At 39.6% G+C, this 27,081-nt stretch overlaps 1 protein-coding gene across 1 annotated transcript; it reads right to left on the reverse strand.

Annotated features, from left to right (window-relative positions):
* Positions 1-730: 730 nt before the first annotated feature.
* On the reverse strand, positions 731-27,081 carry snrk (SNF related kinase). Its single transcript, XM_015392942.1, has 8 exons — positions 26,835-27,081; positions 21,615-22,003; positions 21,062-21,280; positions 17,833-18,079; positions 7,886-8,027; positions 5,045-5,257; positions 4,610-4,744; positions 731-3,402 (listed from the first exon to the last, which is right to left on the reverse strand). Exons 2-8 carry the CDS (start codon positions 21,735-21,737, stop codon positions 2,085-2,087), a joined length of 2,397 nt encoding a protein of 798 aa, XP_015248428.1. The 5' UTR covers positions 21,738-22,003; positions 26,835-27,081; the 3' UTR covers positions 731-2,084.

Consider the following 27,081-nt stretch of genomic DNA (forward strand, 5'->3'; position numbering starts at 1 on the left):
CAGAATCCCTTGACAACCAAGGAGTAAGAAATAGTGACAATCTGTCCAAACGCTCAGTTAACTGAATGCACTATAAAGTCCCCACTCTATATAGTCAATGAGGGGTTAAGGAATCGTTATACTCCCCGCAGCAGTGTGCCGCAGTGAGCTTGTTGCAGATATTTTTGATTTATGCCCAATATTGAATCGTGCCACAACGCAAGAGGGACAATCACAAACTAGCAGTGGGTCTAGATACCGCCGGAGTGGTGAGGAAGTAGGGGCAACTTTGTCCGACAACGGAGGGACATGAGGGCGACAAAGAGTGGGGATCCAGGTGGAGAAAGTGCCCAGCATTCTCGCGCACCTCGCTCTTCTAGCTGGTCCAACTTCACGAGTCGTTTTCCACAATGGCGTTCATACGAACAAAACAAGCCGGTAAGGTACCAAACAGGAAATATGCATAGTGTAGAGTGGATGTAGATTTGACTAATCAGATGCCTCCTGTCTGCGGTCACCTACAATGTTTGAGAGGTGCACCAGAGTGTCTGCAGTTAGGGGTGTAGGCACATTTGAATTTACTGCGACACACATGCAGACGACCTGGCTTCTAAGTAGAAACTTTAGGGCGCACATTAGGAAATGGCCAGTGTCTTACTTCAGTGGTTTCTAAAGAGAAAGAAATGCTTCTTTACAACCATTGACATTAGTTTGACCTTTTAAGCAAAAGCAAACAGACCTTCTACTTCATACACATCATTTTATTGTAATAGATCTCTATCATATACATACAGTACAATATAATTAAGACAGATTTATGGCACATCCATTGTACATTTTGTAGTTGCTGGTATTGCTGTGAGGTTACAGTAAAGTGACCGTTTCTTTCTGTTTACTTAGGTAGAGACGACAGGTGGTTTTGACCTTGTGGGTAAGAAATGATGTTGCTACAGCAAAAACACATGCACTGTCATTGGTTTATATATTCCACTAGGGGTGGGTCACACATTCAGGTACAAAGATCAACACTTGGGTGGGGGGAGTGTTGTGTTCTCGTAAAACCCCTTTGTTGTAGTCTTGGAATACGCTACAGCAGTGGCTACTGTGCTCATGGAAAACTACAAGATGGACGCGGTTTGTGGATGCACCAAGAGGTTTTTTTTTTGATTATTTTTCTTTTCTTCCTCACAAAATGAGCTTGAGTTTTCAGAGCTGCCTTTTACCTTACTTAAATGTTCTTTTTCCAGGCGTTAAACACAAACAGCTCTGGATTCAACCAAGACCTTGAGAATCAAGTAATGACGGAATAATGGTGTACAAGGATCTAGCATTCAGGTCTCTACTGCGATACAACTTTACCATTAATACTACAGGTACAGAGTACTTTCAAGCTATACACATATGTACAAACTATGCAGAGATCTTACAAATAAAATAAAACAAAATCAGTGTGCGTTTTCTTTCTGCAAACTTCAAGATAAATAAAATGTGCTAAAAATATATCGTGTGCCTCTCTCACGCTTAAGTGCTTAAGTGTTTTCTTCCTGTCTTTTTTCCCCCACACTTAAATGAAAACAGAAAGTTTAAATATTTCAATCAGGATAATACAAAACTGTCTAAAATAAAATAAAAGTATTAAAAAAAAACTGGAACAAAATCATGATATGTAACACAACACTAAAGCTCGCCAGTTTTCATTTGTCAGCTTATTTCAGTGATGTAGGTGTGAGCACTGTGTACTTACAGTAGAAGTAGTGTGAAGAAGCAGGCTTTTCGACTCCTCGAACTGCTTCTATTTTTAAAGTCTCAGATTAAACACACCGTCAAGTTAAAACATCCCCTTAGTGTTCTGTTTAATTTACTGAAAGTGCTTCACATACTTACACACACACACACTCCTCCTTGGAGACATTTTATGTCTCCAAATGTGCAATTTTTGCATTTGGATCCCCTCCCAGCTACCCACCATTAGGTGTTAATCAAAACCAAACAAGGAAAACACAAAGAGTGTAAACTTATGACAACCAGTGGATGCAGTTAAATGACAGCAGGAAGAAGAGTGATACAAGAGGGAGACATGGAGTGTGGTTAATGCGGCTGCGACACTATATGACCTGGCAGCAGCTGTGTGGGGTAGGGGTGCAGAGCAAACCCTCCTTGGGGCTCCGGTGAATGTTGACGGACAATGTTTTCTCGTTCAAAGGCATTTGCAGCGCACGGTTCTTTATGTTCCTGTGGTTTTCTCTAGCCAAATCCAGTTCCCCAAGTCTCAGTGTTGCAGTGCAAGGTCCATCCAGCAGAGGATCCGCCAGAACGTCTCCCAGTGGGGGCTGGTGGTAAAGGTTGCCCTTCGGGGAGGGCCCGCCAAGCAGCGACACTTTGTCCAGGCTGCCGGTGGAGCCGCCCATGCACATCCTCCACATGGGGCGCTCTTGGGGGTCAGCCCCAACGCTGCTGCTAATGCCGCCACCGCTGCTACCGCTACCACCGCCGCCGCTGACACCTCCTCCTCCCCCCGTCAGGTTGTGGAACTGCGAGCTCAGACATAGACTCATGAGTTTTAGGCTTTCCACCAGCCCACTGGCTGCTTTTGCTGTACCTTTTCCCTGCAGTGACCCCGATCCTGGACTGGCACAGTTGGGGGGACTACCCTGCCCGGCCACTCTTTTCTCACTGTCCACCTCCCTCTCTCTTTCATCCTCTTGTCCCACTACAGTCAATGAATGTGAATTAAAGGGACTTTCTGTTTCATCATCACTTGTCTCTGAGCTGGGAGTTAGAGTGGCATTTGTTGGCGACTTGGGAGAGGACATAAGCGTTGAGGGTGATGGTATTCTAGAGTTCAGATTTAGGCTAAGACTTGGCTTAGGAGGACAAAGTCCATGTAATTCTATACATTCCTCCTCTTCATCATCCTCTTTGTCTTCCTCGTGGATCTGATTTAAAACTGGAGCACTCATTCTAGAAGTCATACGATTACCAGCGGAGCATGTTGAGGAAGAGGAGCAGGAGGTTTTGGAACGCAGCACGACTTGAGAAGGTAAAGCAGAAGGGGGCAAGCATTTATCTTCTGCACCTTCTTCTTCCTCGTCCTCTTCAACACTGAAAAGACTGGGACTACGTGGTTTGCAAGGACCCAAGGACCCCAGAGAGCCCAACCTGAGGGGGTTGGAGTGGGGCTTCCCCAGAGACCTCGAACTCTTTTCCTGATTCTGCCTTGCTGGCTGTTGTTGGCTGGAAGATGGGGTCTGGATCTCCTGCCGCTGATTGAGGTCGAGCAAAGCGGTTTTAGGCCTGGGACCTTTGTGGAGGCTCTCAGCGCTTCTGGCAGGGGACTGGGGGCCCCCAGGGTGGGATATAGCTGGACCTCCAATGCCATCACTGACTTCCTGGTGTACATCTACTCTGGTAGGCCAGGATTGCCTGTGTGGGATTAAACAAAATAGTGCATAACTTTACTATTTAATTCTTAAATCAGTCAAACATAGACCAGAGTGAATGTTTCAGTTGATCTAAGCTGATTCTTAACATTTAAACAAATAAAAAACAATAAAAAAAAATGCTAGTTAGCTTAGCATAAAAGCTGTCAACAAAGAAGAGGTATTTTTTTTAGACTTTTGCTTCTACATTTTGTTTCATAGAAAAATAACAATGCATATGTCCAATAAAAAACATTTGCTAAAGTTTGGTGAGTCATTGTTTATGAATATTATCTAAATTACGATTTTGGAACAGTGGAAAGCTTGCTAGTACCTCTGCTATTTTCAATGCTAAGGTATAGAAGGCTATTTGTTAACATATAGTATAATAGTATTCATCTCAGTTAAAAGTTAGATTCTTTCTCTTAGGAAAGTTTCTGGGTAAAATGAAAAGCTGCAGTATCTAACTGGCAGATTTCTGTTTACCATTAGTAAGTTTCAATCAAACTATACTTCAATAAATATTGCTAAGCCTGCTGCTACACCTAGCTTTTTATGCTAAGCTAGGCCAACAAACTCCACACTTCCTCTCACAAAACAGAAGACTTTATTAGCATACTATTGAAGTATTTCAACAATAGAATAATTGCGTAAGCCTATTTATTTAAATTATAAAGTTGAAAACTGTAAAACATTTTTAAAATTTATGATTTAAAAACATTAAAAACTGCCTTTGTCACAGCTTTGTTATTTCCATTTGGTTCATAGTGAAGAGAAAAAAACAAAATCAAAGGGAAATGATAAAAATAAAATTTCTGCTTGGTGTTTTTTATTCATTATATTACCAAATATTTTATAAATCTAATTTTTAATAAAACAGCATAAGTAGATGTGCTAAGTAGATGGTTAGACAGTTTTTAGGCAGCAAAACGCACATACTCTTTATTTATTAATGAAGAATTAACTGTTTTATTCCATTTTCTTTATTAATTAATCAACGTTATTACTTTTATTATTATAATTATAGATATAAGCTTAATTTTCTCCCATTTCACTGTTGTTGCAGCAGAAATTTACAGCTCTATCCGGTCTTTATTCTGTGTTCAGCAAAATAGCTCTGGCCATCCCTATTCTGTCTGATTTATTTTCTGTGGATTGATCGTACACAACATGGCAGAGAAACCTACATTTCTGCAGCAGGAAATGTTTACCTGAACTGGGCCTTGCTGGGGCTCGGCGATCGTGTCTGGTTGTGCTGTTCTTTTTCCTGCCTATCCCTCAGCATCCTCTCCGCCAGCAGAAAGTAGGTAGCTGTTATGTGGTTGTACTGGTTAGACTCCAGAGCCCTGAGACAATAAAAACAAAACATTAATCAGAATTATACATGCATATCAACATCTCCTTGGGATAACCACCCTAACTAAAGACGATGGGACGGCCAAGGAGACTGAATTTAGCATGGCAGAATCTCACACTCAGCCGCCATCTGCCACTTAATGGTATTTAAACAGTTGGTGAGAGCCAATTAAGCTTCAGTGGAATGTGTGAACTGTGACAAATTCTCTGAGATTTTGCAGGACTGGATAGGTTCATAGTAAATGACATGTGTGAGAACGTCTATGTGACATTTAGAGGGAGACACGTACTCAGTTATGGCGTCTCTGTCTGCGATGCCTCCCAGGACCATGCGTTGAATGATGGATCCGTGCTCCTCCTCGGATAAACTGCGATACGACACCAGAGGGGTGGACAGCTTGGTGGCTGGGGAGGGGTCGACACCTTGGAGCCATTCGTGGCTCTCGATCTGCTCTAGGGTAGCTCGTTTCTTTGGGTCTCTCTGCAGCATATGGCCTATAAGGCTGGAAGGGGGACATAATGAAGACAATCATTTTATAATACTGAGAATAATTTAAACCTTTTTAAAATTGCCTTGATTGTGACCCTTTAACTTTACTCTAATGCACTTGCTTTTTTCCCCTTATCTCTTCACATAACAATCAGGCAATCAGGCATTTTATGCGGTAGACCAACACAATATCTATTGCAGTGGAAACCAATTAAAAATCAGCAGGGTCCGAACAAAGAAAATCAACAACCAGTAAAGGTCCGGAGACATTTTTAATTATAATACATGACTTTAAACAGCATTTAATACTGAAATAAAATGCAGGTGTTTATGCATCCATGTTATACATTGAATTTTTAAATAAAAAAAACATTAAAAATATTAAATTTTTCATTTTAAAATCTGAATTGTTTTTGAAGTAGAGAACAATCGTTCAGTTTGGTATATAGACAATTTCCTGACTCACTTTGTTTTATAAAACACCTGAACTGACTGTTTTATTTCTTTTTTTTAATGCTTAATGAGAGCAGTGGGCTTTATGCTGCCCTGAAAAGCTTTAAATCAATTGGCGACAAAGCCATACTAAAGCACATATCAAGGTGCTCATTTGTGAGCCTCGATCCATATTTATATTTGATTCTGTTCATGGTGGAGAATCCTGCTTCACAGCAGCAGGTTGAGCCAAACAAACTTAAAATGTGCAGGGTCGTCTTTGATCACGCTATTGCATTTTTCTTTCACTAACTCACCGCAGTTCTTCCAGCAGTCCACACTTTCTCTGCTTTCTTTTTGTCATCATCTTCTGCTTCTTTCCCATTGCCCATCTTTCTACAAGGTTTGCCTGCTGTGTCTAAAAGTAGCACCAGCAGCAACCCAGACTGACAGCAGCTTATTGTCTAATTTATATCACATGTAGCCTGGTGCCAGACGCTACGATTGGCTTTACCATGTTAACAGGAGAAGCGGCGCAAGTGACATTTAGACGCTGTTACTGGAAAACATGCAGTAATTTATAAATGTTTTAATCAGGTTGGGTCCGGATTAGCCAGCAGGTGGGTTCAGATGCGGACCCTGATTTGCTAATCTGTGACCTCTGATCTAGTGTATACTTTGATATAAACCAGGGCTAACCAAAGTTGGCCCTCAAGGGCCACTGTCCTGCAGGTTTTAATAGTTTCCTGCTAACACAAGAAGTGTGTAGAGATTAGTCCAGAAAATTAAAAATGAGGTCTACTAGTTAGGTGTCATCTGATAGCAATGATTTGCATTGGAGTTGCTTTTCTTTTTTTTTGAGTATCAGACTAGAGTTGGCAAATTTACACAAAGGTATGTACATGCCACACTTTTAATATGTTTTAAATAAGAAAAAAAATGCATAGATATAAATAAATGAAGGAATAAATAAAAAGAAATTGGTGAAACCTATGCATCATTTTCCTTTCAATTCACAATTATACACTTGTTGTGAGTCTCTCTATATAACAATCACATTAAAATACATTTACATTTGCAGTTGTATTTGAAGTAAGAAGGTGTGAAGTTCCATTGGTAAGAAAACTGCAAAGCATCGTAAATTAACATTTCCACAAATCCAAAATAAAGAACTTTAAACCCCTTGAGTTAATGTTAAAATTTAGAGCAGAGGATGTAGCCCCACTGGAGGGGGCACAGTGTAATTGCAGGTAAAAATAAACTGGATAAATGAGCCATTTAAAAAATAAAACATGATGTCAATGTGACATGTAGTATGTAGTACTACAATGTAGTAGACCTTGCCTGTTACTTACTAAAATAAACGGATAAAATTAGAATAATTACACTTTAAAAATGTTCTAGTGGAATATTGTTAATTTTATTGCAATTTGCAATATGTTTTACTGCAGTTCAGTTTTCTTTATTCAATTTTTTAAAAAAAAGATGGTCGCAGAGGGTTTGGAGGAGTAAAACTTTTTTTTTCTTATCTAACTTTTAAAACTACTGATTTAGAGAAAGTTCATATGTAAACTTGATTTACAGATACATCAATTTAAACCCTTTTAGACTTAAAGTGAGCAGCGAATAAATGAGCCACTTATTATACAAAGATATTTGTTTGTACAATGAATTAGTAATTCAAAGTAAAGGATATGTTATGGTGGCCAAAACTGCTAAACTAGCCCTAAAATTATATAAATATTAGCATTTCTTTCATCTGATTATTTTTAGTTTCTGCTCAACTGGCTTAAAATCTAAAATCATATGACTATCACATCCGCAGAAGTTCCTGCAAAACTACGTGGGAAAAGAAAAGGTAAGATTTAGTATTTAATCAACACTGTAATGTAAAGTCAAGGCCCAGCAGAATGTGCTTTCTGAGCTGCGGCTGTTCAGAGATCTCTCTGTCAGCGAGGCAACATTAAACCCTCACTGTGCTAAAAACAGAGGGCCGATTTGGAAGCGGTGCATTAGTTCCACTTAACGCGGCGCTGCATCCCTGCTGCAGCGGCTCAGTGAAAGCAGGACAACGGAGAGCAGCAGAAGATGAGACCGCACCCTCACTTCTCCGCTCTCTCCCCTTCACACATCTCCAAACATGAAATATGCAGCACCTGCAGAGTACTGCGTCCATCTGTGTGGGTTTGTGTGCCGGGGTATTACTCACTCTCTGCAGGCATGGGAGATATGCGGAGGCACTGTGTATCTACAGTCCATGATCATGGTCAGGGTCTCGCTGTCGTTAGCCTCCTGAAAAGGGGGCTGACCGCACACCAGCATGAAGAGGATCACCCCCAGACTCCAGATATCTGCAGACACACAGAAAGGGAATGCTTTTATTAAATTGGCAACAATGGAACAAGAGAAGTTATTTAAAGTAAAAAGGTCACAGAAATAAGATGCTCCATAAAGCAAAGCAAATTCATCTTCACTGTTTAGTGACCTAGATCAGAATATACATATGAGCTGAGTTCAAACGGAGCGTGAAGCACATTCGATCAGAACCATTTCCATAAATATGTGCAGGATCTCAGGACACGTCTGTCTAAGCGAAGACGAGGCTCTGCGCGGCTGCCTGCAGCCAGCAGCGCGTTCGCATGTCAGCACACGCATCTGCACACCCATATACACACAGTCTGAGGAAAGTGGGTTAACGTGTTCATCCTTTGGAGCTTCATGCAAATGCTAATTTCATGGAACAGTTCTTTTTAGTCCAGTTGTTGTACAATAAAAGGGGAAGGAGCACAACTTTGTGTGCTCAGGGCTGTCACCGCTGCCCCGGTCAGCAGGATGCTCCACTGACACACATATTCAGCGCTCATCCGCTGACTGCAAGCATCGCAGAAGTGCACAATCAGTTGGCCTTTTGGTCCCATCTCAGCAGAATCTGACTGATGTGAAAGGGAGGGTGGGGGGCTGGGGTATTTCCCTGCTTTAATTAACTAAAGTGCAAATTCTTAATTTACTGTTTGAATAAAGAAAAAAACGGTGCGCCTCGAAGCTGACAGCCTGTCCGACAGATTTAAATTGCTGTGAGAGTTAAACTTAATGACAATGAAAGAAAGGTTTTTGCTGCTGAAAGCTGTTTCTTTGTTCTCAACGTTTTATTGAGGGGATGATATCAGACAAAAAAAATGTGAAGAAGCATCACATCCAGATAACTTATCAAAGTGATGTCTAAAAATATAATTATAAGCAATAAGCAGTTAAACACTATGAATATAATAACTGATACCTGATAAGCAGTACGTATTTTGCAAAACTGTTTATGGTAACGGGTTCATAAGCACTTTTACATCTCATTTTGCATTTAGTGAAATTTAAAGTGTTTTCTATGGCTTCTTAAGAGACAGATTAACACTAAGTAGCAAATTTATTGGACATTTAAGGAAAATTTTAATTAAGGTCTGGACATAATTTTCTTTTCATAGTCTTATTTGTATCTCGGTCTGGACTTTATCTGGGCCATTCCGAACATGTAAAACTAATGAAGTTAACAATACCATTGTAGTTCTTGCTGTGTGGAGAGTAAAGGCTCGTTTATACTAATACCCCATTTACACTACCCTTGAAAAGCGATCCATGCCGAGACCTGTCTTAAGCAGGCCGAGCTTGGTTCTGACGACCATTTACACATCACGCTATCTCGGTTCCTCGACTCCTCGCCTCCTAGTGACGATCTGCGGTATTACTGCCAGTATTGAAGGAGGAAATCAAGCAGTTGGTGGCGGTAATGCACCAAAAGTTGTTTGCCAACCGCCATAAAACACAAGAAGAAGAAGACGAAGAAGGAGGTAATCAAGCAAATCAAAATGGCGGCGCCCGTCACATTCAGAAAGTTATGCTTGATTATTATTGCTGTACTTCGGTGTTTGCGGAGGGTCAGGCGATGACGGCAACCTTTTGTGGATGTTTATAGTTGTTTATAGTTGTTCTTCTTCTTCTGTTTTGTGTTGGTTGGCAAGCAACTTCCGGAGGGGCGTTACCGCCAACTACTGGAATGGAGTGTGAATCGGGATGCGCAGCCAGACGGAGATGACACGTTCTGCTCATGCGCTCTCGTTATCAGAGAAGCGAGGCAGGGAAAAACAGAGACGAGCCCACCTCTGGAACTGGTCTGCAGTTAGCTCGGCCCGGTTGTATCTAGCTCGGTTCAGTTCAGTTTGCTTTCCATTTACACATGATAAGTTATCTCAGTTACTGAGCTCGGACCGGTCTCGGCACGGTTTTTCAAGGGTAGTGTAAATGGGGTATAAGAAACCAGGTCGTCTGCATTGTGTGTCGCAGTGAACGCAAATGTGCCCCCGCGCCTTCCACAGACACTCTGCTGCACCTCTTCATAATTGTAGGTGACCGCAGACAGGAGGCCTCTGATTGGTCAAATCTACATCCGTTCTACACTATGCGTATTTCCTATTTGGTACCTCACCGGTTTGATTTGTTTGTATGACCACCATTGTGGATAACGACTTGTGAAGATGAACCAGCTAGCAGAGCGAGGTGCGCGAGAACGCTGGGACCCTTTCTCCACCTGGATCCCGGCTCTTTTTCGCCCTCATGTTCCTCCGTTGTCGCACAAACTTGCCCCCACTTCCTCACCGTCTCGGCCGTATCTAGACCCACAGCTAGTTAATGATTGTCCGTCTTGCGTTGTGGCGTGGAATAACATAGCGTAGACCACGCTTCAATATTGGGCATAAACCATAAATATCTGCATCATATCTGTGACACACTGCTGCGGGAGCATAACCAGCCCTTATAACCATCCCTTAACCCTTTGCCCCAGTCACAAGTCCTTTGCTATATCACCCATGTGGGGCGACAGGGGTGTCGGATGTAGGAACTCGCCCTGAAATCGAAGGGTTGATGGTTCAAACCCTGGCTCCGGTTTTCAGAGTTGTCGTGTCCTTGGGCAAGACACTAAGCCCACATTGCGCTACCTCTGGTGGTCAGTGGGTCCGGTGGTGCCAGTGTACGGCAGCTTCTGTCAGTGAGCCCCAGGGCAGCTGTGGCTACAATGTAGCTTGCCATCATCAGTGTGTGAGTGAATGGGTCAAAGACTAGAGTAAAGCCTTTTGGTCAAGCCTCCTGACTTGGAAAAAACGTTATACAAGTACTACTTATCCCAGGATTATACTTTATTTAGTTTCATCCATTTTCCCCATTAACTCTAAATATTTTTCTACTGAAAGCAAACATGTCTATAGAATGATGCCGTCACCACAGCGAACAATTATAGCAATGCTATAATGGGGACTGAATAAAATATAATTTTTTCAGATCATGTGTCATAGCGTCTTGCTTTCTTAAATTCTGACACTTTTTTTGGCCAATCCCATAAACTTCCCCAAACCAACCACCTGGAAGAAGGGTCAGGAGCTCTGGGTATTCTAGCCAACTCCCTTGATAGGCTGCCATCTGCTCAATAAGCCCAGCTGGGACATTTTCTTATCTCTAAATATTTCACAGTTGACTCATAGTGTTATTTTAGGAAAGTGAAGGCAATCGAACAAGACATTTATAAAAAGCTCACTTCGGAGGTCAGACAATAGGTCCTACAAACTCTGTATGAGCGTAAGTTTAGCAGGGTCCATAGAGACATGGATTAGAGTTTAGTGTGGGTGAACTTGGCTGACCTTAACATAGTCCACATCTCAAACTGACAGAAAACCATTTAGTTGAAACTGAGCAAAAGACTCTCGTCCAACATCAGTGTCTGACCCCATAAATATGCTTCTAAAAGAACGGTCTAAATTCCCATAAACATTTAAACCTTGTGGGAAGCCTTTGTAGCAGACCTGAAACTGTTTCAGCTGCAAATGTTGGACCAATGCCTTATCAGAGATGATCTATTAAGGATGCTGGTGTCTTTAGATAGACTAGAACAGAATGATCCCTCCTGAAGTTCATGTGTTTATAAAGGCAAGTAACTCACTACTTTAGGTAAGATTGTCGTCCTAAATGAGGGTAATTTATAGCATGGTTGCAAAATGATTCCAACTTGCAGCAGGAGGTGGTGAAGATTAGAAGTGGACGACCTTAAAGCAGCGACAGTGAGCTTGATTTAAAAACTAGGAGCAAAGAGGTGGGAATGAAAGATGCTCTGCTCTGCTGGTGAGATGAAGAAAAAACTCCAGGTGATGACCTTCCAGAGCACATTTATCTGATTCATTGTGAGCATTTTAAAAGCTGCTGTGGTGCCTCTCTAAAGAGCCTCAATTAAACCAGCCATATATTGTTGCTAAACGTGTCCAGCCACGTTAGAAGAAATTCTAACTATTTTAAAAGGTTGATTAATCAGTTCTTAACAAAAGGTGTGTTTTTGGAATGTGGACCAGACTGAAAATAATGGAGCCTCAGTGGATTCATCATCCTCGGACCCCTGGTGATTTGTCTCTACATGTCTCTGCTTCGCTCCAGTTCGCCGGAACACGCCGGAGAATCCAATCTGTTGGAGTAAATGTGTTGCTTCACCGTGAGCAGCGGCGTCTCTTTCTGCTGATGGAGGGAGCAGGAGCTGCAGCAGCCCCCACCGCCGCCTTACCCCCTCAGCAGCGTAGCCTAGCAACCGAGAGCCCCGCTCCCTCCTTACTTGCGTCAGCTGTTCGTCGAACTTTCCTTCAATAACTTTACTTATAAACCAGATGGTTAACAGGCTTGCGTCAATGCACTGTAGCAGAGTATGCACTGATGATGAAGGCTGATTATCACAGGCTAAAGAAATGTAGAGTGTATTTATTCAGCGTGAGAAAATATCACTTTGATGAGAACATTTTTTAAGAAAGCTAAACAAACATAGCTGGGTGCGTAGGAGAAAAATGGGCACAAACCCAAAATCTGAAAAAGGGAAACTCCTGCACATTGTTAAAGTTGCTTTAACTTCATTTTCAATCTAAGCCCTTCAAACACATTTCAGTGATCATAACTTCTCTTTAAGGCAAGGCAAATTTATTTGTATAGCACAATTGAGTACAAAGACAATGCAAGTGCTTAACATGATTAAAATATAGGAAAATAAAACAGAATCAAAGCAAGTAGGAAAAAAAATTTAAATAAAAAAATAAAGTGGTTCTTATCACATATATCCATCAGACAGCTGTACAAAAAAGACAGAAAGCTGTAAAATTATCTATTTAAATATTGAAAACCAAACATGTACAAACTTAATCATTTAGATGTGAATAAATTACGTTAAAATAAACCAAATTAGACTATAGACCTCAAGAACAATCCTGGTAATATATATTTTTTTAACATTAATGAAGAACTGATTTTTAATAAGCGTCTTTGATGTTCAAAAAATTATGCTTATCAAAAATTTTCATGTTTAACGTGTACAGGAGTTTCCATTTTTAACAAACATTCAAAATGAACATTTCTGGGGAAGTTTTGGAGGAGTGTTTAGCTTGGTTTGCAGTCGTTGGATCAGAGCCAAAGGCCCCGAGGCTGAATCAGGTTCAACTCGTATCTGGTAAGAGCAACGGCATCCTCTATTCCTTGCTTTGCTTTAACAAACTCCAAATACACCAAAGGTGAAGTTAAAGAACCTCAATAAATAAATAAATAAGATAATTTGCAAATGCAATACAGTGATTTATGTTTGAAATAAGAAAAAAACAACTCTATTATCTTATGTCCAGTATATAAAATCCAATCATCCTATTCTAGGGACAGAAATACTGATTCTATTGGGAGATTTAAATTTAGGAAAAATACATGTAAAAATACATGTATTGTAAAAAAAATCTCTACTTCCTTTTTGAAAGTTTTGTACTTTTAAACATATGGGTATCCATCTATATAAATAACCATGTAAACACCCTGTGCAATAACCCTATATAATAATCCAACTAAAATAAAAACAAAAAAAACCCCGTCATATATGGTCGAACTGAATATACTGTATATATCCCTTGCACATTTTTCTTCCTTTGGCACATTCTTCTTCTTTGACTATTGGAGCTGATGTAATGAGTACATTTCTCCACTGTGAGATCAATAAGTCAATCAATCAATCATAAGTCTCTCCAAAAAGTCCTTTGTCTGATCAGGGTTCTCCTGCCTGTTTGATGTTAGATCTATAAAGGTGGGCACCAAATGTCTGAGCTCTGTATCCTATCTCTTAAGATTTACCCAGCCATCCTACAGAGGAAGCTTGTTTATCTCAGATCTTGTTCTTTTATTCTTGATCCATATTTCACGACCATAGATGAGGGTTTTAGCATAGGTGTCCCTGTGGTTTAGAGATTTGATTAAAAACAAAAAAAGTAGCCACATTACTACGAACAACACTCCCATCCAGTCTATCCATCCACTGCCCAATAACACACCAGATATTCAAACTCCTCCAATTTGGTAAAGAGTTGTGGAACACTCTACATGTTCTTGTTAATAAACACTAACTTCCAAAATCAGACGCTCTACCCTCTAATACCAGGAGATCCAGCCTGTCACCACTACAGTATGACCAGAATTGTTGGAAGACTCCAACGTTCAGTAGAAAAAAAGCTTGACATTGACAAGAGAATGCAACAAAGGGTCTTGCTTTGTCCATATGGAGACTGGACAGATCTTTATTACATTGCCAGCAGCCTATAATCCCCATTATCCTGCAGTCTCCTACCAAAAAAATGCCCTTGAGAAAACAACTAACTCTCTTCAGACCAACAGAACACATGAAAACTAAACTAGAAAACCAAACTCCTGTGAGCCGGTCAAGAAATCTGCAAAGGTAAAGACCTTTGTTCCATCGTAAACACAAAAAACCTCCCCGTTCCTCCAGAAACTGGGGCTTGGTGATTGGCTGGAACCCCCTTCTATCTTCAGGCACCAACTACTGACCAAATGTCATCCTGAGTAACATTGTAGGTGGAAAAAACTAATTTTTTTTTAAACATGAAAAACCAAAATGTGTTTATAAATGCATCCGCTGAAACTTTAACTACTACCATGAGCTCTGGCTAAATCAGACAAAGCTAGAGCTTTTAACCAATACACATAACGGCCAAACCAACAAAGAGACAGGTCGCCAGATCCAACATTGACCGCCTTCCAAGATCATTACTGTGACTGTGGATGATCAAGAATCGTAGCTCTCAAAGTGTGGTAATAGTGACAATGACCTTTCCAGAAGAAAAAAGCTGACAAACAGGGTCTGGTGATAATTCTTTCAAAGTAAAAGTCTAACCAGAGCTTTTTTAAATCTTTACCAGGGGTGCCAATAAAAGTGGTATTATGTAAATAGAACCTAATGACACAAAACAGTCCAATATATTTATACATGCCCTCTGAATATTGCACACGCCTTGCTTATGTCCTTAGAGAAAGCTATTAGATAAGTTATTATTTTAAAAAGCAGCTTGAGCTTTTTGAAGAGGAAGAGCAGCGCTATATTTAACTTTCCATTTATCGGAGACAAAAAAAAAAGCCCACACAGTCGAGAACATCAGAGAAGAAAACGCACTTATCAGTTCGACATCACCCACCCAAAAAAAAAAAAAGAAAGAAAGAAAGAAAAACCCGCAAATCCTTATTTTCTCAGAACAATGTAAATGCAAATTCTTTTATTTAATGTCAAAATCTTTGTCGAAAGATAATAGATCATCACTGCAGTTCTGCCAGCAGCAGCATCATTATTATTACACAGCAAATAAGTAAAGATAAAAAAACTAATTATAAAAATGATGAAGGAATATATTCCTGAGCTTATAACGCAATAGACTGATAACAGATTTTTTTTACTTAAAACAGCATGGTGGAGTTTAAAAAATACACCCATAATCTTTAAAAACATCTGTAAGGTTTTGATAAAGTTAAGATGAGGGGAAAAAAAATCATCATCAATGAGCTTGGATGTGATAAAGTTCCTCAAATATTAGCTCTTTTTTAAAAACAAGCGATAGAGATTAGATGAAAAACCTGTCTTTCTTTAATTCCTGCTATTTAACTGAGTCTTTAAAAGCAGCCACGTTAAAATCAGGGTCCCCGACGCATCATCGACACCCCCTCCTGGCTCGTTCGACTAATTGGAGAACGTCCAAGTTTGCCTCCTGATGCCATTAAAGTACAGCAGTCTCTATTTTCTTAAAGATCTCGCAATAATACATCAACAAACACCAGAGGCTTCTGCTCATTATGAGACTTTAAGAGATCAATCTGTTTTGGCGCAGGTATGAGAATGGGATCATGCCAGGAAAAAAAAAAAAAAAAAGTGTCACAGCAGCACTTTGTATAAAACAGGAAGATGAATTGGAAAAGATCCTGCCAACTGTTTAACACAATTCTTAGCTGTAGGCTGTCAGAGAAATATGGCTTTAATCTGATTTTTTTTTTTTTTTGTCATTGCACATTAGGTGTGGAAATGAATATTTTTAAATAATAATAAATTCAGCAGAAAGGGAACATTTCCAATTTTTTTGTTTCTTAATACTTATTTTTATTAAGGGTTTCAAACTTACAGATATTTCTGAGATTTTCTTGTCACCGTGCAGTTTAACAAGGATTCCAGGGCTTTAAAAGAGAAAGCAGCCCACACCATGATGGATCCCCTACTGTGCTCACCAGTGGGCATATTATTAATCCATCTGTTCTATTACGCTAAATTTACCCGGAGTGTTTTTAAGGTGAAAAGCTTCTCCTCAGAGCACAAAGATTGTTACCACTCAAAACCACCACGTCTAATGGTAAATATAAGGAGTAGATGAGACTAAAATCCTACTATTTGCAGTTATTCTCTAATTATTTTTGCTTTTTTAGTGAAAACAATTATTTCTTATCATTAAAATGGTCCCCCTGATGAATAAATGTGTTTAAAGTAAAGGTTGAAGATGACCTAATGAAAGACATTTTTTTACACATCTGAATAGAGGGTAGCAAATATTTGACCTGTCATTACTTATGCATATAGTGTGTTTCTTGGAATATATAATGCTTGGACTTATTATTCTGTTGCATAAACACCTAATTTAATGATCTTGTTTTCTCAAGGACTTCCTCACTGGACCAACAACCTCCACATGAGCCCGGCTCGATAAAACCAAGTGTTAACAGCCTCTTTATCTCTGCAGCAAACTTGGCTTTGTGCCACTTGGCATGACTTAAGACGAACCCAAACATCCCACAGAGTGTCAGCATGGCTGCTTGTAACCCCTGAACAGGTAACTTGGAGGCTCTCAAATGTCAGGAATGCTGCTCTCCTTTCAGGCTGCTCTACATCAGCCTTAGCCAGTGATACGGTGGGCACAATATTGCATGCCGGCTGAGTGGATAATCCCAGCAATCAAAACATCATCATTTCAGCTGAATGAACAATAACGCAGGGGCAATGCAGCTGCTCCACGGCACGAAGCACACACAAAAACACAAAGCACCGACAATGTACACAGACATGGCCTCAGACAGAGCTCACGCAGTCACACAAAGCCCCACACGTGGCCAAGGAGCACAGCGATGACTGCACTTTTAAGAATATGGAAGCTTGGCACAAAGGGAGAGAGGAGAGACAAGGAAGACGGATGGAAACAGCCACTGCAAATTCACTCAGTCAGAAAAACAGAAACAGCTTCTCTCGTCTTTCTGCCTTTTCTTTCCCCTACGTTTGCTGCAGTGGCCTCTGGGCAGACACGAGAACTGCTGATGCCTCTCCTCGCTCCGTCTACTTCCCCCTTTTCCTTGCGCCTCCCTTTTTCCTCATCTAGCAGCTACAGCCTGCGACCCTTCTGTTTTGATTTTGTTTCTCATTTCAATTTAATTTAATATCCAAATGCCTCTATCCAAAGTAGAAGTGCATTGGAGCTGCAAACAATGCCAGTAATGCTGCTTCAGGTGCATTTGTAATATTCTATTTCAGATATATCAGTGAGTAGTACTATAGGTAGAAGGACTCTGTTAAAACCTCCAGCCCTTCAATCAGCTGACTAAAAAGCTGTCAGCAGGGACCATTCATAAAGCAAACTGGGTCAAACACTATAGTAAAAGCCAATACTCTGTGTCATTTTGCAGAGAGTTCATATAAATCAATGCTCTAGTTAGACTGAAGCGTCCTGCACAGCAGCTGATTCAAACAAAGTCTGGAATCAAACTAACACTCCACAAGCTAAAACCGATCAGACTTACCAACAGCAGGAGCGTCGTACTCGTCCCCCAGCAATATTTCAGGAGCAGAGTAAGCCAGCGAGCCGCAGGATGTGTTCAGCGTCTTTCCCGGCTGAAAGCGGTTGCTGAAACCAAAATCTGTGAGCTTGACGACTCCCTGCTTCTCAAAGAAAACCACGTTTTCAGGCTTCAGGTCCCTGTGGACCACATGGAGCCGGTGGCAGTAGGAGATGGCGTGGACAATCTGGGCAAAGTAACACTTGGCGACCTTGAAAAAAGGAAACAGAAACACAGTCAGACACATATTTTAAATGTTGTCCTTCAATCCTAGTGAGCATTTAAACTTTCCCAAAAATAAACAAAAAATGCAGATACACATGCTAACTGGCTAAAAGTATTTACCAGGTAATTAAAAATTAGTGTTGCACCAATACCAGTATCGGACGGGGCCCCAATTCAGCACTAAAATGGTGGTATAGGTATCAGCAAGTACCAACAAATAGGGAACGGATAACATTTTGAGAGCCAAAAGTTTATTTAACTATTGTCACCCATTCCAGGTAGGCAATAAAACTGGATTCACTTTGTATTAGTCTTTTTTCTGCTTCACAAAGGTAGGCAGCAGCTTGACAAATACAGGATGGCAATTATTTTACATCCAAGGAGTATGCAGTTCTTCATATATACACACACACACATCAATTCCAAACAGATGGTATCGCTATGGTATCGGTATCAACCAATACTGCACAGCCAGGTATTGGGTATCAGCATCGGGGCCAAAAAATGGCATCGGCGCAACGCTATTAAAAATTACATTTTTCAAAAAGTTTAAATCTTAATTTCAAGGAGCTCAATGACTTGTAATTGATTTGTCTTAATTCATGTCATTTTTAATTAATGACCTTCTGTATGTTTACTTTGTTAAAGTTTTTGGCAAATTGGTGGTGGGTTAAAATAATTGCTTGAGGGATAAAGATAAAGTTTTGAAAGACTGTTTACATAACTTTAAATTATCTTTCAGTAAAGCACCAATCAGAACTGCTTTATGCCAAGGTTATATCCTTTAGCCCAACTTTATTACAAGCCAATGTAAATTAATAAAATATGTTATTTATAACAGTTCAATGATCATCTAGCAGTTTATCTTGTGAACCTGATATGTACTCTGATACAGCTTTTAGGAATAGGCAATAAAACATAATACTTTTTGGCAGAAAACAGACAAGCCTATTAAAGAATAGCACTGGGGAATATTGGTAGAGGTTATGAATATTTTCTTTAATATTTCTTTGATAAAAAAAAAAGGTAATGTCAAGAAGAAACAAGTCTGAGCTAACATCACACTGTGAAATATTTTTTATGGTATTTCATTGATAATCTTTCAATTTACCTTTTGGACTTTAAACCTGCTCTGATACAACGTGTAAGAACATGTAAATATGCTAAATTACTAGCAGTAATTAAACAATAAACATTTGATAAGAAATAACTGAATTTTCCCACCTTTGAAAATAATACAGGGAAAAACACAATTTTAAATCAATGAAAGCTAAAGCAAAGACTTTTCGCATGTAAAGTTTGCTCTGGAATAAAGATGTTGCTGACAGACTTTGCTGAAATTGCAATGACATTTTGGCGGGAAATTAGCCTGTTCAAAGAAACCATGGTGAAGATTTGGTAAAAGTTACAAATAATTTTATTCAAAAAGTTCTTATACAATGTGTAAGAACAGAGGGTTTTTATACAATATTATGTTAATCAGAAAGCTAGGGTGAATACAAATAAGCTAATGTTAAGCTAGTGTTAATGGTTGTCAGTAAACTGTAAGAACACTGAAAAATATGCTAGCTAGCTAATAGCAAAAAAAATTCTATAGTTACTTTTTAGTATAAATAGAAAACAGAAGTCCAAAAATGTATTTTTAGATGTAGGTATGTTTTATCAAATACAAGATGAATACTATAGCAATACATTTCAATATATTAATTTGTCTTTAAAGCCAAATAATACGTTTTATTTATTTCTTTGCTAAGGCAGCAGTGGCTCTCAGTGAGGCACATCTACCCCAGTTCAAAGATAGCATGGGTAAAGGTTATTAGAGGTTTAAAATAAATATAAGCAATAAGAAGTTTCCATCACCCTAAATAAAAGTGCCAGGAATGATTTAAGTATGAGGTTTACAGCTATTTCTTTCCAACTTCATTCCAAGCTTATGTCAGCTAGTAAAGGAATTCTTTATATGGGCACAGACTCTGGGTTCAGCATAGCTGGGATGTAATGGGAGTGCAGCTAATGCGTTCTGTGAAGCACTGCAGCAGACTGTTGGAGGTTAGCCAGTCAGAGGAAAGTGGACAGGATGGAAATAACCCATAAAGAGGCAGAAGCTAAAACATTTTTTTTCAACAAGGCAATCAGCTAAAAAAATTTTAAACCAGGAAAATATACTACATTTTTTCATTTTTTTATTTAAGCCAGTATTTTTTTTTAAACCAGAGCACTAGATAAAAGCACTAAATTACGGTAAGTAAAATAGTTTAACTATGGCCTCTTAATGCTGAACCCCATACAGAACTTTTATTCCTTAACATGCAGTGCTTAAATGTTAAATGTCACACACTAATCCCTTGGGATCTGGAAATAAGTCATTTAAAAATATCTGTCTCTACAAAACACCCATTAACGCTTTGTGTTGCTGCTTTTCCTCTAACCTAATCTTGATGTATTTCAAAGATCAGACAACGCTATAAAATAGTAACTACACTTCTGCATATTAATCCACTAATGCGGAGGTCTTCAACAGGGGGGCCGCGACCCCTAGGGGTCCACAGAGGTACTGCATGGGGGTCGCGAAAGATTTAGTTGATTAGGATTTTCTTTTATATTCCCCCCTGCAACTGTTTCCACTAATTGCAATGTCTTTAAAACACACTGTAGTAAATAAATGGAGGCAGAAGATGTCTTTCAGTCAACAATGCACACATTCAGCGACACCCAGGAGCTCTTTCAAGCTGGGCACCGTTTCATTCACAACACCTGTCCCATCAACCAGGAATCAGAATCAGAAATAATCTAATAATCCCAGGGCGAAGTTACTGTTGTTACATGACTCCATCTGTAATAGAGTGACTATAGGACGAGTGCCATCAGTTTGGGGGTCCTTGGCCTAGAAAACTTTAAAGACCTCTGCACTAATAGGTTAAATAGCTCTTGTTAACAAGTCCGATGCTGTCCTCTATGCTCCTCTCACCTCTTCGCTGAGACCTCCGTCATGCTTCATGATGCAGTCGTACATGTCTCCCCCATCGCCCAGCTCCAGAATGAGGTAGAGCTTGGTGGCTGTGTCGATGACCTCGTAAAGGCGAACCACGTTGGGGTGCTGTACCATTTTCATGCATCTGACCTCTTGGAAAAGGTGACCCCGTGCTACCGGGTCCAGCTTAGTCTTATCTATCACCTTTACTGCAACCTGGAAGAGTGGCAAAAGTAGACGTCAACAAACCGAGAGCTTGTGTGCAGCAAATTGAAAGTATTTTGATGCTGTACTTTGTCACGTTGAAATGCAAACAGTTTTGGAGACAGAACCGCATCGGATGTTTACATTCCTCTACAAATGTCATGATTAGTTAAATCTAGAGGCTGATCTCTACTCAGTTTTGCTTATAAATGTTTCTTATTTGTTCTTTGCATCTTAGCGTCCAAGTATGAGGTTTAAAACATCTATAATATGCAGAAAATCTCCTTAAATGATTCTCTCTAGAATAAAACAAGGCATTTTCTTGAACAGATATAGACAGGGGTACCTTCTCTCCGGTGAAGACATGACGTGCCAGTTTGACCACTGCAAAGTGTCCGCGGCCCAGAGTCTTATCAAGATCGTACAGCCCAGCAATCTTCCCATCATGATGACGCTTAAGCCCTGACATGTCGAGGGCGGACTTATGGAAGGAACAGCCTTTTTTTGTGCCTTTTTTGCCTTCAGTTGTCAGTTCTCCATTTCCCTTAAGTTGTCCCGAGTTAGATGAAGTGGTTGTATGAGCTTCTGTTGTTCTGGTTTTAGCTGTAATGTCCTGGGGTAGTCTTACAGAGGCAAAGATAGAAAGAGATCTCCTTCCTGTTGTGGTAAATATAAAGGCTTCTTTCTTCTTGTGTTGCAACTGCTTAGTTTAACTCAGTGCCATGAAGTTGTAATCTGAGGAGGAGAAAATGAAATAGAAAAAATATTGAAACCACCTTCCACAAATGTAACAGCATGTCTGAACTATTGAGCAATCTGTTTTGAGTATGATCCCACAATTTCTAATAATATTAAGTAATTTTTCACTCAGTGTACAGGAGCTTGAAAATTGGAGATCATCATTCTTAAAATGCTAATGGAAAAAATATTAATTTCAAGCTCAAGTAATGGATACAAATGTGTTAGTAACCTTAACTAAACTCAGCTTATATGCAGATGACAATGTTTATATTGTCATATAAATATATACATATATACATATACATACACATATATACATACATACATACATATATACATACATATATACATATACATACACATATATACATACATATATACATACAGGCATATATACATATACATACACATATATACATACATACATACATATATACATACATATATGTATATATACATATACATACACATATATACATACATACAGGCATATATACATACATATATGTATATATACATATACATACACATATATATATACATATGTGTGTGTATATGTATATATATATAGAGATATATATCTCTCTCTATATATATATATATATATATAGATATATAAACCCTATATATAAGGATATAAGGTTTGTTTAAAGTTTTATTCAACAATTATACTGATAAACATTAGTGCATTAATACCTCAGGAAATTTTCCTTGCTAATGTTTGGTCCAATAAGTCGTCAATATAGTAGCCAATAAGTCATGTCACTGTGGTTGCACTGATCACAAGGCTCATTTAGATTAATTCAAAGACCAGACAATAGTTTTTCTTCACCAATTTTACAATGACTATGACTTTCTTTAATAATGAAGACAGACACGTGATGAAACAGGCCTTTGCTGCTGAAGGTAAAATCACTAAGAACACCACTATAACCAACAATCCCATAACCAACGAACTTTCTTTCTTTCTTTACAAAACACAATCAGTAATCTTGAGGGAAGAGGAAAACTAGTGGTCACACATTGGGAAAGAAAAAACTAAACTGTAAGCCTCAAGCTGCCATCTGGAAAGACAAATAATAATAATCATTTGTATTGACAAGATAACTTAATTCTCACAATCATAAGGAGATTTTTTTATTTTTATTTGAAGACTTCTGTTTTTCACTACTGCCTTGCAGCAAGAAAGGCTTAAATCCAGGCCTCTCTCAGCATGGAGTTTAAATGTTAAACATAAACATACACGGATTCTCTCAGGTTATTATGGCTTCCTGTCACCGTCCAAAAACAACACTGTCGTGGTAGCTGCTCACTCTGAGTTGTTTGCAGGTATGGCTGTTTATCTCTTTGCTGCCCTGTAATAAACCCTGCATCTCCTCCACCGATAGACATCAGCCTGCAGTAACCTCCCTCTTTTCCACATCCTCGGCATGTCCTTACATCTCTGACAAATCTAGACTAGTTACTGTCGTTGCCTTTTTTTTGTTTTGGGATTTGCTGGAACATCCTCTGTGGAAGAAACAAAACAGTTTCCACATCGCTTCATTCCGACAGTTTCCTCCACTCCATCATCTGATGAACAGCACTCTTCTCTACTTAGCCTTTTATGGCCATAGAACTGCTGTGTGTCAATCTAAAATACCTTCTCCTTATATAACCACATTGTTCATAATCTGAAATAATGAACATCTTAAGCATATTCATTAAATTCTTTTACTACTAGTACTAGGGGGAGTGGCTTTCTAGTGGGTAAGGCCGAGTTTTAAGCCCCACTCCCACAGACTGCCACTCTGGGTCCCTGAGCAAGACCCTTAACCCCACACTGCTCCCCGGGTGCCGAACAATGGCAGCCCACTGCTCCCCATAGTGAATCCAGGGAGTTAATTTCTCCTTTGTGAGATCAATAAAGTTCAATTTCTACATCTTTATAGAGAATTTTCTTGCTATTACTTTAACTTTCTGCCATTTTGTTAAAAAGAATGTTAAACATTTAATAGACATCCGCATTTCTTCGTTATTAGTCCTGTAATTAAAATAGCAATCACCTTTTATGTGTTAATTAAGTTATTTTAAGTTGCATCAGGGATGACTCAGCCCTGTGTCATTTTGCGTTGCAGCGTTACTCGCTTCTAACCTTTCACTGGGCTCATTCATGCTCACCAGTGATACGGCATGTACCTTCATCACGTTGGTTGTGAAACAAAAAGCCTGCCGGGCAGGGATGCCATTCTACTTTAAGGAATCCTCCTGCGTGTTAAGAACAACACTTGAAGCAACGAGGTAGCAGGAACATTCCTGGGAGGTGATCTTCTCCTAGGCGTGCCCCTTTTCAACGGATTAAATGAAGACAACATAAACCTAAATAAAGGTTGCCAAGGAACACACCTGTGGGTATAACTAATGCACTGTGTGTGTGGGTGGGCGGGGCGGATAGGAGGAAATAATAAAAACATTTCTGCCATCTGTGGTCGAACTGAAAGGAAACTATAAAAGCCTTTTAGCCTCAGCTGGAAAACTAACTGTGAGAAAAGAGTTTGTCACATTTCTGAGCTAACACCACGCAGACAAATAAAAGCAAAAAAATAAATAAAAAACCCTGAATGCTTTTCCTCTTCGACACTGACAACAAACGGGTGTTGATTTTTCCAGTAACCGAGGCAATGGAAGGACAAACACACCCAGAGCTGTGATGATAGGGCAGGCCAGGTGAGATCAATGCTGGCTGTGGTGCATCGCTCAGCGGCTGCAGAGTCAAACCTGACCATTATCTGTAAAGGCCTGATCCCCGTGCTAAATTCAGACTCCTTATTCACCTAAACAGGGAGTGTTTAATCACTTGATTGGTTTAAAGGAGCTGATTGACAAATCTGCAAACTGTGTAAGAGGTTAGATTCATTAATTATGCTCCCTCTACTAGTCTTTAGCGCCATGCCCTCGATTGGCACATCTATTTACAAGCCATGCATGCCTCCGATGCTGGTTGCATAACTCGTTTTAAGGTAGCTGGTGTTTTATTGATTTATGAAGTGAGCTGCGTGAGCCTGCATGCACAAAGACACACATACCCGCCCCGGGTCAAGGACCCGCTTTAATAGCTGCCCTGCTCCCACGGCATCTGACAAGTTCAAGATAAACGAGTGATAGGACTGTTGAAACCGAGTTCCTGGTTTTTGATTTGTAAGGCTTATTACCGGGATCTTTGACACAGATTCTGAGGCAACAGTCTGGATATGTTGCTTCAGTAAAGCTTTTTGCTAGAACCACTTTGTGCTTTTATTTTGGATGTTTACCAAAACAATTACATTTAAAATCATTTTTCTAGGAGTCAACAAATGAGATTTAATCCCTACATAGATCAAATAATATATGCCTTATTTGTAGTAAACATATAGAGCTACTGATAAGGGATATTTTATGATAAGAACAAGTTTAAAAAGGCAGTGGTAGATTTTAGTGGGGCATTAGGGCTCACCACCCAGGGCAACAAGACTTAGAAGTGGTAGGCGTTGGCGGGTTTTATTTAGTAAGTCAAAAGAAAAGCTATCAGTTTCAGTCCTTCAATTCTTTTTTTCTACAGCTTCCTTTCTTCTGTCCAGTCAGTATTAGAGAGGCTTAACATTTGAATCACCTTAGGATAATACGGCTACAGCCAAAAATGGACGTAGATGCTTTGTTGAGTTTCAGGATGGGAAAGAGTTTCAGGAAACATTTGATGCAAGACCTGCCATGGATCACAGATAAAATACTACCTGGTTTTCTCTAAAACTATATTCAAACTGGAGGGTAAATACTTTGTCACATAGATTTGTACAAATCTGCATTTCGTTGCCTTGTACCTGTACCTATGTAATGTAATGTAAAAAAGTTTAATCCAATCTAATGTAATCTAATCTACCATTTGATATTTTTCCCTGAAGTTCATCGAAGTTCATAAAAAGATGAGCATTTTAAAAATGATAAAGAATTATCCATTGTTTTTACAAGTTAGAATAGTTTTACCATAGGTAAATCCAACCAGCTGCTGCACACTGCCTATCAGCTGGCTCAAGAAGAACTTTTATACTTTTTATATATAAACAGTCCTGTAGCGGTAACAAGCAGCCACCAACTAACCCGCTAATATCACCTTGTTGTACACGTATGATCAAAATATTTGGATGACAGAATAGTATACACAAAATATGATAACTGCTACTAATTTTTTTGTTAAATTTTAAACTAAAAAAAACTGTTAATAGTATGTTTAATATCATTCTACCAGGAATCATTATGTTGAGCCATTTTGTTGCAGATTGAATAAATGCAGCTTTTGTATTTTGAACAAAAGCCATTAAATTAGATTCTGTTAAATGTTTGGTTTAAAAACAAAAGCTATAAATTGTATTTATCTGTTCACGTCACTGGAGATGTTATTATTGCTATGATATGATATGTGGTATAATATGATACACTGATAAACATATATTGATTTAGTGCTCAGTATAACACTCCTTTTCCCACAGTGGAGCCTTCAATAATAAGAGGTTTGATGCTCTAAATATAATTGCAAAGCATGCATTAATATATATATTTTTTAATATGAGCAGATAATGTGATATGTTAACATGCAGCATCATGTTTGTGATGAAGAAATGTGCAGGATTGATCATCTGAAAGCAATCCCTGCTGTCAACATGCCTGCTGGCTGCATCCTCAGCGCAGCAGCAACCTGCGCCAAACGGCTGAAACATGATGCATTAAAGCGGCGCACAATCCAGATGACCCCTGCGGACACAAGTTTACACTAAACCCCCCAGGATCAGGCTGGCCGAGCTGTCCGACTCACCGCAGCAGCGTCAGGCGTCCTTTCTGCTCCGTGTTCAGGCTGCGGCGCTGCGCTGCGCTGCGCTCCGGACGCCTTTAGAAACGAGGCTGATCTCTTTCACCGCTCGGTCCAAACGCGCTGCTGTCGCTCACTGACAGCCACCAGGCTGCAGATCCTTCCCAAAGGTCCCCCTCTTAGTTAATCTGTCACGCTGTCAACTCAAGTCCTCTGTTTCCTTTTCGCTCTGGCGCTATTAGCTGCGCCAAGT

This window comes from Cyprinodon variegatus, unplaced genomic scaffold (genome assembly GCF_000732505.1).
Source record: "Cyprinodon variegatus isolate N-32 unplaced genomic scaffold, C_variegatus-1.0 Scaffold615, whole genome shotgun sequence".
Taxonomy (NCBI): domain Eukaryota; kingdom Metazoa; phylum Chordata; class Actinopteri; order Cyprinodontiformes; family Cyprinodontidae; genus Cyprinodon; species Cyprinodon variegatus.

Excerpts from the sequence above, each read along its gene's own strand:
- snrk (XM_015392942.1), bottom strand. The coding sequence starts at position 21,737 with ATGTCAGGGCTTAAGCGTCATCATGATGGGAAGATTGCTGGGCTGTAC. Across the intron at positions 18,080-21,061 it reads ACGGAGGTCTCAGCGAAGAG|GTCGCCAAGTGTTACTTTGC; the intron begins GTGAGAGGAGCA and ends CCTTTTTTCAAG. Across the intron at positions 5,258-7,885 it reads ATCTCCCATGCCTGCAGAGA|CCTTATAGGCCATATGCTGC; the intron begins GTGAGTAATACC and ends TCCCCCTTCCAG.